The 15,809-nt window shown below is 42.3% G+C and overlaps 1 protein-coding gene across 1 annotated transcript in view; it reads left to right on the forward strand.

Annotated features, from left to right (window-relative positions):
* The first annotated feature begins 706 nt into the window (after positions 1 to 706).
* The window catches only part of TRHR (thyrotropin releasing hormone receptor), a 56,027-nt gene continuing 40,924 nt past the window's right edge, over positions 707 to 15,809 (forward strand). Inside the window, exon 1 of the mRNA XM_073590190.1 lies at positions 707 to 1,569. Within this exon, the coding sequence (XP_073446291.1) occupies positions 781 to 1,569 (789 nt within the window). The 5' untranslated portion in view covers positions 707 to 780. The remainder of the gene's footprint in view (positions 1,570 to 15,809) is intronic.

Genomic DNA, 15,809 nt, shown 5'->3' on the forward strand with positions numbered 1-15,809 from the left:
AATAACATATTGTCCATAGTGACATCCTTTGTGGCTGTTTTTAGATGGCCATGGTGACTGTCTGTGGGGAAGTAACAATACAAACTGGAAAATAGAGAAAAAAATCTCCTTTGTGGTGCAAATGAGCTGAAGCAGGGAAAAAATGCAAACATTTGTAACTATAAGTACAATATCGAAACTGATCTCTCCTCGGCCAGATAAGGCCTCTTTCACACTTCAGTTTTTTGCATCAGTTCAAATCCGCCAAAAAGTCAGACAAGCGGATCCGTTCTCAACTGATGTGAACGGATGCCACAGGATCCGTTTTGAGAGAGAGAGAGAGAGAGAGAGAGAGAGAATTTTTTTTTGTCCAGCACCCAGAAAGAATTTCGGGTTAAATGAGTGTCTGGAGGATCCGCCAGAGAAAAAAACGTTGCAAGCTCCGTTTTGAAATCTTTGAGGATGGTGACGGACAGAAACTTTTGGTGGATCCTCAAAAAAAATGGATACAACGGACAGCAATCCGTCACAATCCGCCATTAATGAAAATCAATGGGGAAAAAAACGGATCCTCAAAAGAAAATTGAGGATCGTTTTTTTTTCAAAACCTGGCGGATTGTGACTGATTGTAAAAAACTGAAGTGTGAAAGAGGCCTAAGCGATCACATTGTTCCATGTTATATTCCGATAATAATATATATTGATCGTTTTTCCCCATAGGAAAATTTTGGATGAAGTATTACTTTAAGATGATGTAACAAAGCCGTGTTTATACCTCAAGGCTTCGCTATCGTTTTGAACATGGAAAACCAGAATTTCACTGACCTGAATAACTCAGTATTCCAAGACCCAGAATGGAACAGTGTGGAGTACCAAGTGGTCACTATTTTTCTGGTGGTTGTAATCTGTGGACTTGGGATTGTTGGCAACATCATGGTGGTTCTGGTAGTTCTTAGGACTAAGCACATGAGGACTCCAACCAACTGTTATCTTGTAAGCCTCGCAATTGCCGATCTAATGGTCCTGGTGGCAGCAGGACTTCCCAACATCACCGACAGTGTCTATGGCTCCTGGGTCTATGGATATATGGGATGTCTGTGCATAACTTTCCTCCAGTATTTGGGTATTAATGCTTCATCTTGTTCTATCACTGCTTTCACCATTGAAAGATACCTTGCAATCTGCCATCCGATCAAAGCTCAATTTCTATGCACTATTTCCAGAGCGAAGAAGATAATCGTGTTTGTTTGGGTCTTTACCTCACTTTACTGCATGATGTGGTTTTTTCTACTCGACCTCAACACGACTGTCTACAGAGATGCTACTGTAGTGAGTTGCGGCTACAAAGTTGACCGGAGTTACTATTCTCCAATCTATTTGATAGATTTTGGTATATTTTATGCCGTACCAATGACATTAGCAACTGTGCTTTATGGACTTATCGCAAGAATTTTATTTCTAAACCCCATACCATCTGATCCAAAGGAAAACTCAAAGACCTGGAGAAATGACTCGACTCATCAAAACAAGGTCTACCACTCCAAGTTATCCAGTAGATGCTCCAATAACACAATATCCTCCAGACGACAGGTAAGTACTTTTATTTCTTAAGAATCACAATAATTTGGTATTTGCTATATGCTATATAAACCATTAGCATAAATTGAGTTTACTAAGACGTTGACTATGCATGTTCTCATGTTCTGAAAGTTCCTGAACTGCAGTGGTTACAATGTCTGTAGCATAAGCGAAGCTAGGGTTTTCATTCAGTGTGTGCAAAACTTCTAAGTGGGCCCCTAACCAGGTAACCCTAATTATAACTATGGTGGCTCACCCTAATAGTAGATGTAGAAGAACCTCAGCAGGTGTGCAGGCTGTTACTGAAAATAAAATCTATACAAAGACCAACACTGACATTTCTGCCATATGGTGACCATATAGTGGAAGATACCAGTCCAGCAGAACATATAGGAGGTTACAGTACAGTTATAAATAGTGACTTACAAACGATGGTCTTTCTGATGGAGTCGTGCACTGTTACCATCTTTCCCATCTGGCCCAGATCGACATGACAACTTCTTCCAGCAAGGACGCGGCTGAAGAGATCACTACAAAGTCACATTTGGCTTCTCACATTTCCACAACGGCCTCATCTATTCTCAACCTGCACAAATTCCTTATCCTATTGATAGCCCAATGCTTAGCCACTGTTGGTGTATGTATATAGCCTCCATATAGTATAATGCATTCCCCATAGGCCTTTATATAGTATAATGCACTCCCCATAAAAAATGTAAAGACACATATGCACACTGTGTGTCTTTCTAGGAGTCGCTGCACATGAGACACAGGACAGCCAGGGGATGCACGGACACCGTAGTGTGCGAGGTACAATCGGAGCGGGACCTGGCAGATGATGTGACAGCCGGGGAGTTACCAGGGGGCGGAGCTGAGCTCCATGAACGGACGGGAGCTGACAGCTGAGTGAGCACTGGATATGCAGTCAGGCAAGCCGAGGTCAGAAGCCAGGAAGACGAGTAGTAGCCAAGGAGGAGACAGAAGGATGGTGGGGGACAAGTCGAGGTCGGTAGCCAGGCGGGAGAGCGGGTCCAAAGGGAAAGACAGAGAGTGGTCAGGGACAGAGCCGGGAGTCAGAACCAAAGAGTATGGAGCAGTACCGAATCTAGAGACTGAAGCAGAAACAGAGTCCTAGCCGGGGCATACACTGGAAAACACAAACATTCAGAGGCACAATGATATCAGAATGATAACCTGGGTCAGCAACTCAAGTAGGGGAGGCTGAAGTATTACTGCCACACAACCAGACCAGAAGCAGACCTAAATAGCCCTTCCAGAACCAAGGGGAGGCTAAACAAGATTAACCCCTACCTGACCAGGAAGGGAGCGAAAACCCCGTCCTGAGTCATGACAAAAAAAAAAACGATACTCACCTTTCCTCCTCGTTCCCCCTCTGCTCCAAGCACAAGCACATCTCAGCACAGTTGGCGCCATGTAGTGATCGCACCCGCTGTCAGTATCTGCATCAGTGAAGTCAGATGCAGATGAGGAATGATTGGAGAGGGTGCGTGATGCTCCCCGGTCAATAGCGGCTGGGTGGCAGAACAGGGAGATTGAGCCTACTTGCTCTACCGCAGAGTGTAACTGAATGGGCACGCTGCACACGCAGATATTACCAGTAATATAGCCCCTCAGATTGACCCCTCTGTCCCCCCCCCCTATTCCCCAGTAGCTACACTACTGGTTATAAGTTTCAAGTGTTGAATATTTTACTGCACTTGGGGATTACGATTCCGAAATCTGGGCTTTAAAGGGGTTGTCTTTTAAGATGCAAAACGAAGACACTCGCCAAGTCTTTCAATCAGAATGCAAGGAAACCTTGCTATCATGGACTGTTAATGCAGGGAGATTTTGCTAGTCAAAGTCCTCAACACAGGTTCTCTGTCACCTTTCTAGTCAAACTATCAGTGACTTGCTGGAACTACTGACTCAGTACTTTACTCTCTAATAGCTCTCCCAAGAATCAGTGTTAAGGGGGTTCTTTGTGTCTTTGTTTTTTCTCTATGAGGTCACAAACTAATCAGTATGTAACTTATAATTACCTGCCTATTCTACCCATTGATGATCTGACTGGAGTAAGATAGCAACATAATTATTAAGGCTGAAGGAAGACTTTAAGTCCATCTTGTTCAACCCATATCCTATCCTAACTTGCCCTAACATGTTGATCCAGAGGATTCTGGCATAAAGAACACCACAGCTTATCTTGAATCATACGAGCTGTGACGTCATGCCCCTATCCTGCACCAGCTCTGCACACAGGCAGCATTCAAAACTAAACGCAGCTGCAGTACAAACAAGGATGGATTAAGTAAGGACTTTTCTGAGGGTGGAGTTAGTGTGCGCTGCCCATCTGTCCTTCTCCCATCATCACCTACGGCCTGTGATTTTCCCCATCTCCAGGTTCTAGGTGAGTGTATATCCATCAGTCTCAGTGTATCCTATGTGATCTATACATCAGTCTCATTGTATACTATGGGATGTATACAGTATAGTCTCAGTGTACCCTATGTGATATATAAACAGCAGACTCAGTGTATCCTATGTGATTTATATACCCTATGTGTTGTATATACAGTAGAGTCTCAGAATATCATATGTGATTTATTCAGAGCAGCCTCAATGTAATCCATGTGATGTATATGTGGTGGGGGCCAGGATTGGGGGATGGTCCACTGCTTACCACGTCTGGACGACACAGACACCAGGGGAAACAAGGACAAGGCGGAGGCAGAGTTCAGTTGTAACAGTTCCGGATTTATTCGTCATCCTCCTGACGACCACAACCACGCACCGCAGTCTCTTTACAGTTCTCCATCTCCAGGCCCGGGTACCTGCACCTTTCCTCCAGTCGAAGTAACGTCCCTCGCGGATCTTTCACTGGGGCTGTCCTAGACCAATCTACCGCCAGCGCTTCACCTGCTTGAGGTCATCGTCCAATCGGTACCCCCGGGGCCTCGCCTGTCCTGCGGTCCGTTGGGTCAGGGCCACCCCCCTGACTGTCTCTTTCCTGTCAGTCCCCTAGTTGAGCTCTTCACTGTTCTCCATCTTCTGCCGAGCTCCTCCCGGGACTAGCCTACCTGGAACGCCAACCAGTCCTATTTATCCCCTCTCTCACTGAGAATTCCCCTCCTGGGTTCCTATCTCCCTGCCCCCTATGACTAAGCATTTCCCAAGCCCTAAGCTGCTGTTGAGACCTGAACTACTCCCCCTGCCATCTTGTGGTCATTTCTAGGTACTGCACTCTCTTGTCTGTCTTTCCCAGCTATCACCCTGCTGTCCTTGTCAATCTCCGTCCATAGTGCACCAACCGTCCCCTCCTACTTCCAGTCAAGTCTGTCCGTCAAGTCACCTTCCCCACATATATACAGCAGTCTCATTGCATCATACGGGATATAGATGTGTACCGGAGTCTCAGTATATCCTACATGATATAAGTACACAGCAGTCTCTGTCTCCTTTATGAGATATATACAGCAGTCCCAGTGTATTCTGTGATTTATATAGAGCAGCCTCTGTGTATGTTAGATAATGTGACTTATATATAGCAGTCTGTATGTACCCTATGTGGTGTATATACAGTAGAGTCTCAGTGTATCCTATGTGAGGAATACAATATCCTCTCAGTGTATCCTATGTAACGTATACAGCAGTCTCTGTATATCTAATGCAATATACAGTGGGGAAAAAAAGTATTTAGTCAGTCAGCAATAGTGCAAGTTCCACCACTTAAAAAGATGAGAGGCCTCTGTAATTTACATCATAGGTAGACCTCAACTATGGGAGACAAACTGAGAAAAAAAATCCAGAAAATCACATTGTCTGTTTTTTTTTTCATTTTATTTGCATATTATGGTAGAAAATAAGTATTTGGTCAGAAACAAAATTTCATCTCAATACTTTGTGATATATCCTTTGTTGGCAATGACAGAGGTCAAACGTTTTCTGTAAGTCTTCACAAGGTTGCCACACACTGTTGTTGGTATGTTGGCCCATTCCTCCATGCAGATCTCCTCTAGAGCAGTGATGTTTTTGGCTTTTCGCTTGGCAACACGGACTTTCAACTCCCTCCAAAGGTTTTCTATAGGGTAGAGATCTGGAGACTGGCTAGGCCACTCCAGGACCTTGAAATGCTTCTTACGAAGCCACTCCTTCGTTGCCCTGGCGGTGTGCTTTGGATCATTGTCATGTTGAAAGACCCAGCCACGTTTCATCTTCAATGCCCTTGCTGATGGAAGGAGGTTTGCTCTCAAAATCTCACGATACATGGCCCCATTCATTCTTTCATGTACCCGGATCAGTCGTCCTGGCCGCTTTGCAGAGAAACAGCCCCAAAGCATGATGTTTCCACCACCATGCTTTACAGTAGGTATGGTGTTTGATGGATGCAACTCAGTATTCTTTTTCCTCCAAACACGACAAGTTGTGTTTCTACCAAACAGTTCCAGTTTGGTTTCATCAGACCATAGGACATTCTCCCAAAACTCCTCTGGATCATCCAAATGCTCTCTAGCAAACTTCAGATGGGCCCGGACATGTACAGGCTTATCAGTGGGACACGTCTGGCACTGCAGGATCTGAGTCCATGGTGGCGTAGTGTGTTACTTATGGTAGGCCTTGTTACATTGGTCCCAGCTCTCTGCAGTTCATTCACTAGGTCCCCCCGCGTGGTTCTGGGATTTTTGCTCACCGTTCTTGTGATCATTCTGACCCCACGGGGTGGGATTTTGCGTGGAGCACCAGATCGAGGGAGATTATCAGTGGTCTTGTATGTCTTCCATTTTCTAATTATTGCTCCCACAGTTGATTTCTTCACTCCAAGCTGGTTGGCTATTGCAGATTTAGTCTTCCCAGCCTGGTGCAGGGCTACAATTTTGTTTCTGGTGTCCTTTGACAGCTCTTTGGTCTTCACCATAGTGGAGTTTGGAGTCAGACTGTTTGAGGGTGTGCACAGGTGTCTTTTTATACTGATAACAAGTTTAAACAGGTGCCATTACTACAGGTAATGAGTGGAGGAAAGAGGAGACTCTTAAAGAAGAAGTTACAGGTCTGTGAGAGCCAGAAATCTTGATTGCTTGTTTCTGACCAAATACTTATTTTCCACCATAATATGCAAATAAAATGAAAAAAAAACAGACAATGTGATTTTCTGGATTTTTTTTTCTCAGTTTGTCTCCCATAGTTGAGGTCTACCTATGATGTAAATTACAGACGCCTCTCATCTTTTTAAGTGGTGGAACTTGCACTATTGCTGACTGACTAAATACTTTTTTTCCCCACTGTATATATACTGCATATACATACACACACGTGGTCAAAATTGTTAGTACCGCTCGCTTAATGACAGAAAAACCCACAATGGTCACAGAAAAAACTTGAATCTCACAAACGTAATAATGAATAAAAAATCTATGTAAATGAACAAATGAAAATCAGACATTGCTTTTCAGCCATGCTTCCACAGAATTTTTTTTTTAAAAAAACTCATGAAATAGGCCTGGACAGAAATGATGGTGCCCCTGAAAATAATGTGTCAAATGGGACATGTTAAATCAAGGTGTGTCCACTAATTAGCATCACAGGTGTCTACAATCTTGGAATCAGTGAGTGGCCTGTATAGAGGGCTACAGATACTCACTGTGCTGTTTGGTGACATGGTGTGTATCACACTCAACATGGACCAGAGAAAGCAAAGGAAAGAGTTGTCTCAGGAGATTAGAAAGAAAATTGTAGACAAACATGTTAAAGGTAAAAGTTATAAGACCATCTCCAAGCAGCTTGATGTTCCTGTGACTACAGTTGCACATATTATTCAGAAATTTACGCTCCACGGGTCTGTAGCCAACCTCCCTGGACTTGGCCGCAGCATGCAAATTGATGACAAATCAAAGAGGCGGATAATACCAATGATAACAAAAGAGCCCAGAAAAACCTCTAAATAGATTAAAGGTGAACTTGAAGCTCAAAGAATATCAGTGTCAGATCGCACCATCCATCGTTGTATGAGCCAAAGTGGACTTCATGGGAGATGACCAAGGAGGACACCATTGTTGAAAAAAAGTCATGAAAAAGCCAGACTGGAATTTCCCAAACTACACGTTGACAAGCCACAAAGCTTCTGGGAGAATGTCCTATGGACAGATGAGACAAAAATGAACTTTTTGGCAAGGCGCATCAGATCTATGTTCACAGATGGAAAAATCAAGCATATCAATAAGGAACACTGTCCATACTGTGAAACATGGAGGAGGTCCTGTTATGTTCTGGGGCTGCTTTGCTGCATCTGGCACAGGGTGTCTAGAATCTGTGCAGGGTACAATGAAATCTCAAGACTATCAAGGAATTCTATAGAGAAATGTGCTGCAGAGTGTCAGAAAGCTTGGTCTCAGTCGCAGGTCATGGGTCTTGCGACAGGATAATGACCCAAAACGCACAGCTAAAAACACCCAAGAATGGCTAAGAGGAAAAGATTGGAGTATTCTGAAAGGGCCTTCTATGAGCCCTGACCAAAATCCTATTGAACATCTTTGAAAAGAGCTGAAACATGCCGTCTGGAAAAGGCAACCTTCAAACACGAGACAAAAGGAGCAGTTTGCTCTTGAGGAGTGGGCCGAAATACCTGTCGAGAGGTGCAGAAGTCCCATTGACAGTTACAGGAATCGTTTGATTGCAGTGATTGCCTGAAAAGGTGTGCAACATAATATTACGTTAACAGTACCATCATTTCTGTCCAGGCCTACTTCATGAGTTTTATTTTTTTTTTAATTCTGTGGAAGCATGGTTGAAAAACAATGTCTGACTTTCATTTGTTCATTTTCATAGATTTTTGATTTATTACTACTACTACTGTCAGATTCAAGTTATTTCTGTCATCATTGTGGGTTTTTCTGTCATTAAATGATGGGCACCAACAATTTTGACCACGTGTGTATATACTGGAGTGGGAGTGTCTCCTGTGTGATAGAATACACTGAGACTGATGTTTACATATACACTCACTGGCCACTTTAGTAGGTACACCATGCTAGTAAGGGGTTGGACCCCCTTTTGCCTTCAGAACTGCCTCAATTCTTCGTGGCAGAGATTCAACAAGGTGCTGGAAGCATTCCTCAGAGATTTTGGACCATATTGACATGATGGCATCACACAGTTGGCGCAGATTTGTCGGCTGCACATCCCTGATGCGAATCTCCCGTTCCACCACATCCCAAAGATGCTCTATTGGATTGAGATCTGGTGACTGAGGAGGCCATTTGAGTACAGTAAACTCATTGTCATGTTCAAGAAACCAATCTGAGATGATTCGAGCTTTATGACATGGCGCATTATCCTGCTGAAAGTAGCCATCAGATGTTGGGTACATTGTGGTCATAAAGGGATGGACATGGTCAGCAACAATACTCAGGTAGGCTGTGGCGTTGCAACGATGCTCAATTGGTACCAAGGGGCCCAAAGAGTGCCCAGAAAAAATTCCCCACACCATGACACCACCACCACCAGCCTGAACCGTTGATACAAGGCAGGATGGATCCATGCTTTCATGTTGTTTACGCCAAATTCTGACCCTACCATCCGAATGTCGCAGCAGAAATCGAGACTCATCAGACCAGGCAACGTTTTTCCAATCTTCTACTGTCCAATTTCGATGAGCTTGTGCAAATTTTAGCCTCAGTTTCCTGTTCTTAGCTGAGAGGAGTGGTACCCAGTGTGGTCTTCTGCTGCTGTAGCCCATCTGCCTCAAAGTTCGACGCACTGTGCGTTCAGAGATGCTCTTCTGCCTACCTTGGTTGTAACGGGTGGCAATTTGAGTCACTGTTGCCTTTCTATCAGCTCGAACCAGTCTGCCCATTCTCCTCTGACCTCTGGCATCAACATGGCATTTCCGGCCACAGAACTGCCGCTCACTGGATTTTTTTTCTTTTTCGGACCATTCTCTGTAAACCCTAGAGATGGTTGTGCGTGAAAATCCCAGTAGATCAGCAGTTTCTGAAATTCTCAGACCAGCCCTTCTGGCACCAACAATCATGCCACGTTCAAAGGCACTCAAATCACCTTTCTTCCCCATACTGATGCTCGGTTTGAACTGCAGGAGATTGTCTTGACCATGTCTACATGCCTAAATGCACTGAGTTGCCGCCATGTGATTGGCTGATTAGAAATTAAGTCTTAACACACAGTTGGACAGGTGTACCTAATAAAGTGGCCAGTGAGTGTATATATATACTGTATATATATATGTATGTGATGTACAGTATATATATTAGTCTCACTGTATCCTATGTCATGTATACAGCAGTCTCTGTGTTTCCAATGTCATGTATACATCAGCTGCAGTGTAGTGGTTTACTACTTAGATATGTACTGTACATTTTCTATATTAGTAGTAGCAAACTTAGGGACTGCTCGACAATTTTAAAGTGTGCTCCAAATGGCTTTCTGTATAATTAGGATTATAATGTGAGGAATTTTTTGTTACCTGTGGTGGTGGATATCATGCAAATTATGCATGGACCAATTTTTTGCTCATCAACATTTGTTACTGTTTGTGTATTTCATGTGTGGCCCAAGACAACTCTTCTTGCCACAGATGCCAAAAGTTTGGACAACCCTGTTTAAAGGTGTTATCCAGGACAAAGTGTTTATTTTTTGTATTTTTGTAATATAATTATAAAATTATAAAAAAAATAATAAATAATGTCCCCATAAGTCTACCTTTCTCACTGTGGTTACATGACACTTGCCTTCTTCTTCCAGCGACATGCCCAATCACATGCTTATGATTTTACTCTGAGTGTGTCTTCCCTGAATTTACGTCTCATCATAAGTAATGTAGCGTACACTTCTTCACTGTTTGAATTACACATAAACTGTAAGCAAGTTTTCATTAGCCTGTTTATGTGATGTCACTTATGACAAATTGCACATTGGAGGAAAGGCTAAGAATGCGCGCTGTAAGCAAGTTTTCACTAGACTTTTTATGTATGTGATGTCACTTACGACAACTTGTAAATTTGAGTAAGGGCCAAACACATGCACTGGAAGCAAGTTTTCACTAGACTATTTATGTATGTGATGTCACTTACGACAACTCGCACATTGGAGGTTGGATCAAGCGGGTAAAAAATCATGTTCATGTTTTTCCATCAAATAAATTTGAAGTGATGTGAAAATAAGTACGGAAAGCATTCAGACCCATTTAAAATTTTCACTCTGTTTCATTGCAGCCATTTGGTAAATTCAAAAAGGTTCATTTTTTTTCGCACACTCTGCACCCCATCTTGACTGAAAAAAAACTGAAATGTAGAATTTTTTGCAAATTTATTAAAAAAGAAAAACTGAAATATCACATGGTCATAAGTATTCAGACCCTTTGCTCAGACACTCATATTGAAGTCACATGCTGTCCATTTCCTTGTGATCCTCCTTGAGATGGTTCTACTCCTTCATTGGAGTCCAGCTGTGTTTAATTGAACTGATAGGGCTTGATTTGTAAAGGCACACACCTGTCTATATAAGAGCTCACAGCTCACAGTACATGTCAGACCAAATGAGAATCATGAGGTCAAAGGAACTGGCCAAGGAGCTCAGAGACAGAATTGTGGCAAGGCACAGATCTGGCCAAAGTTACAAAATAATTTCTGCTGTACTCAAGGTTCCTAAGAGCACAGTGGCCTCCATAATCCTTAAGTGGAAGAAGTTTGGGACCAGCAGAAGTTTTCCTAGACCTGGCCATCCAGCCAAGCTGAGCAATCATGCGAGAAGAGCCTTGGTGAGAGCGGTAAAGAAGAACCCCAAGATCACTGTGGCTGAGCTCTACAGATGTAGTAGGGAGATGGGAGAAAGTTTCACAAAGTCAACTATCGCTGCAGCCCTCCACCAGTCAGGCCTTTATGGCAGAGTGGCTCGACGGAAGCCTCTCTTCGGTGCCAAACATACGAAAGCTCGCAAAGAGTTTACTAAAAAAGACATGAAGGACTCCAAGACTATGAGAAATAAAATTCTCTGGTCTCATGAGATGAATATAGAACTTTTTGGTGATAATTCTAAGTGGTATGTGTGGAGAAAACCAGACACCGCTCATCACCTGCCCAATACAATCCCAACTGTGAAACGTGGTGGCAGCATCATGCTATGGGGGTGTTTTTCAGCTGCAGGGACAGGAAGACTGATTGCAATTGAAGGAAACATGAATGCGGCCAAGTACAGAGATATCCTGGATGAAAACCTCTTCCAGACTTCTTTGGACCTCAGATTTGGCCGAAGGTTCACCTTCCAACAAGACAATGACCCTAAGCACACAGTTAAAATAACAAAGGAGTGGCTTCAGAACAACTCTGTGACCATTCTTGACTGGCCCAGCCAGAGCTCTGACCTAAACCCAATTGAGCATCACTGGAGAGACCTGAAAATGGCTGTCCACCAACGTTCACCATCCAACCTGATGAAACTGGAGATGATCTGCAAGGAAGAATGACAGAGGATCCCCAAATCCAGGTGTGAAAAACTTGTTGCATCATTTCCAAGAAGACTCATGGTTGTACTAGCTCAAAAGGGAGCATCTACTCAGTACTGAGCAAAGGGTCTGAATACTTATGGCCATGTGATATTTAAGTTTTTCTTTTTAATACATTTTCAAAAATTTCTACATTTCTGTTTTTTTCCGTCAAAATGGGGTGCAGAGTGTACATTAATGAGAAAAAAATGAACTTTTTTGAATTTACCAAATGGCTGCAATGAAAAAAAGAGTGAAAAATTTAAAGGGGCCTGAATACTTTCCATACTCACTGTAATTGGAAATTGTGGCATTACAACTCAGCTCAGTCATATTTACTTGAATGGATAGCAGTTGCAATACCAGTAACAACCTATGAACAAAGTTGGCGCTGTTTCTGATAAAATATCAAATTAAAAAAATTCCATGTACTCCATTTTATTTTCATATATGTCTTGCCTTTATTGAATTACCGATTTATCTATGCATTTTATTTTTTTCCTAAGATCAATAAAGGTTTCGGATGGCTCATGGGTGGCCCAAAACAAATGATGTAGTGGTTCTTACATTAAGCCTACCACTTTCTATTTATTCATCTGGCTCCTCTTCCATGGGAATGGATGATCACGTTAGTGTCAGCACATTATCATCTCTGTGCTACGTTTTCAGTATATTGTTGAATGTGCTCTTAATGAATTCAGCTTCTTCTCAGCAAAAAAGGGCAAAAGGTGATGTCATTCTGTTTGTTTCTAAGACAATATTCACAGTAATGATCATATATGTCGTTCAACTCCTTTATGGGTCAGAGGTGGTGGATACAAAGTTGCTAATAAAAATAGATTAAAAAAAGGCATTATTTTTTGTTTCACATTTTAATGTATTTTTGAATGGAAGAATAAAGAACATTAACACTGAGGGTTGGTCGTGAGCAAAGAGATAATAATATAAAATAGGTATATGGCACTCATGAAATGGTGCTCGAGTAAAGGTTCCGCTCCGTACAAATATTGAAACTAAGCACTCGGCACTGAAGAATTCAAGAAAAAATGCTTGCGTTTTATTTATAAGGCAATCCAATAAAGTAACGTTTCGACCCTACATGATGGGTCTTCATCAAACTCTGTGTAACTCAAAAATTACAGTGTAAATTCAAAAAAATTGAAAATATATATATCAGAAATATTTATTTAAATTCATAGAAAAGAAATCATCTCATGACTCTAGTGTTTTAGACAATCAGTGTCCTTCATCATAAGAAATATGACCTCGTATCAATATATGGCATATAATGATGTAATTTATCCAAATATTACATTCATTTATTTTACACTGTATCCAAATAAGAATTAAACCTTTTATTTCAGAGATGTATACATGCATGACGCCAATCATAAAGAGTGCAAATTCCATAAAGTGGAAAGCACTTGTCAGACAAGCAGTCAGATTCGTCTCCAGTGATGAGTTCTTTAATGTCATAGTGGGAAACGCATTTGTAGAGAAAAAAAGATGAAAAATAAATTATAACTTATAAGCTTACCAGATTGCAGAGAATAGATTGCATTTTGCACTCTGTTGGACGTATGCCACATGTTGATGTGCGCTACCTACGCTGGAAGTTTCAAACTCCCTAACCGCAAATGCTCGCGGCATGTGACATAAAGGCTATCGCCCCGTGACCTAAGCCATCGCTGGACGTGTTATCTGGTGGAGATAGATGGACAATTCCTTTGACCGCGGGATCATGTGACCCATCTTTAGTGACGTGCTGTTCTGTGATACACCTCCAATGACGGCAATGGTACCACCCATCACTTGATTTAGGAGTTTTTCTGTCACTATGTGTTTCCATTCCGCCAACTAGTTAGTTAAGGAAATGTTATATAAGGCAAAACGAGCAATGGTGCGTAACCACACTTGTCAAAACCGCATATTATATAGCAATGAAATATGTGATCAAATATAAAAGGGGGCATGAACGTACAAGTGGAGCGCTATGTAGTAATATGCAATAATATGTCTGTATTGTATAGTAAATCGTACCCCACAAGGACATGGGTGTACCACCACTCTGGGATGCGGCAAGTCCGTCTGCATGTGCGGCACATTCAGAAGACAGTGACAGATGGCGTCATACCCAAGTGAAGAGTGGCCGTCACCAGGTTCTAACGATTCTGTAGGAAAAAGAGAGATACAATAATTAGGAACAAATCTTAAATATAACTAGATACGTCATAGTACCTGTTTAAACTTTGTAAATTGTGAATCCAGAACACATTTGAAAAACGATATGGTAAGGGTTAAACCGTTTTCCTACACCGTAGGCTCGACTTATGTTGAGATATTCAATCGCATACATGTTATGTAGTTTCCCCTACATATATTAGGCCTCGTGGGCACTTAATCCCATATATTACATTAGAAGATTCACAGGTAAAAAAAACCTTTACCAGATATCCCCCTCAATAGTATGTGGGTGGTGGATTTTATCCCCCTTTATTATATGATTGCACTGTAGACACTGTAAACATAGGAAAGTCCCATTCCGATGTGATGATTAGAGTTGAGCGGATATTTCTAGTTCCCCTCTTACTCGGCAAGCTAAAGATATTCACTCAACTCTAGTGATGATAAAAAACGTTGAGTGGGTATTTTCGTGGCTGAACCTACATCAGCCCTCACCAATTTGACCCTCAAATTTTTTGGTATCCTAAAATAAGGCAAGAAGGGGTTCTGGAATTCCTCAACCTCTGGATAACCCTGAAACCCTGAAGAGGGAATCTGTCACCTCATTTTTGCCCTATCAGCTGCCGGCACCGCCATCAGGGGCTTATCTACAGCATTCTGTAATGCTGTAGATAAGCTCCAGATGTAACCTGAAAGATAAGAAAAAAGAGTTAGATTATGCTCACCCGGGCGTTCGTCTGCTCCGATGGGTGTTGCCATCCGGTCTGGCACCTCCCATCTTCATACGATGATGTCCTCCTCCTTTCTTCTCTCTCAGCTCCTGCACAGGCATACTTTCTCTATCCTGTTGAGGGCAGAGTAAAGTACTGCAGTGCGCAGGTGCCGGACCTCTCTGACCTTTCCCGGCACCTGCGCACTGCAGTACTTTACTCTGCCCTCAATTGGGCAGATAAAGAACACCTGCACAGGAGCTGCAGCAGAAGTAAGAAGGAGCATGTCATCGCATGAAGATGGGCGGCGCCGGACCGCGACATCCACCACACCCGCCCCTGCCCCCCGGTGAGTATAATCTCTCTCTTTTTTTTTATCTTTTAGGCTACATCGGGGGCTTATCTACAGCATCACAGAATGCTGTAGATAAGCCCCTGATGGCGGTACCGGCAGCTGATAGAGCTACAATGGGGTGACAGATTCCCTTTAAAGACTAAAGATACACATGTCATGCCAGCATCTATTATACAATTTCAATTAAATGTACAGTACAGTAACCATTTCCTGTCCAAAATGACATTTTGCTGCAAAATTTGAGGGTCAGTTCTATATCCCATATATGTGTTTTCAGCATTACTTTTACAAGAACTGAGTTGAAATCTGCATCACAGAAAAAAATTGACATGTCAGTTCTTGAGATGGATCCCATGTGGAAACGGCATTGGGTATACACAAACATATAAGTCCCATTGACTGCAGCAAATCCACTTGTTGAAGTGTTTTACTACAAATCCATTAGTCAGCTCTAGTTTTCTGCCATATATTTACATTTAAATTAGCCTTGGATTTTTCAGCCTGAAAAATC

Source organism: Dendrobates tinctorius, unplaced genomic scaffold, assembly GCF_039654945.1.
Source record: "Dendrobates tinctorius isolate UK_male_01 unplaced genomic scaffold, ASM3965494v1 ptg000116l, whole genome shotgun sequence".
Lineage (NCBI taxonomy): Eukaryota > Metazoa > Chordata > Amphibia > Anura > Dendrobatidae > Dendrobates > Dendrobates tinctorius.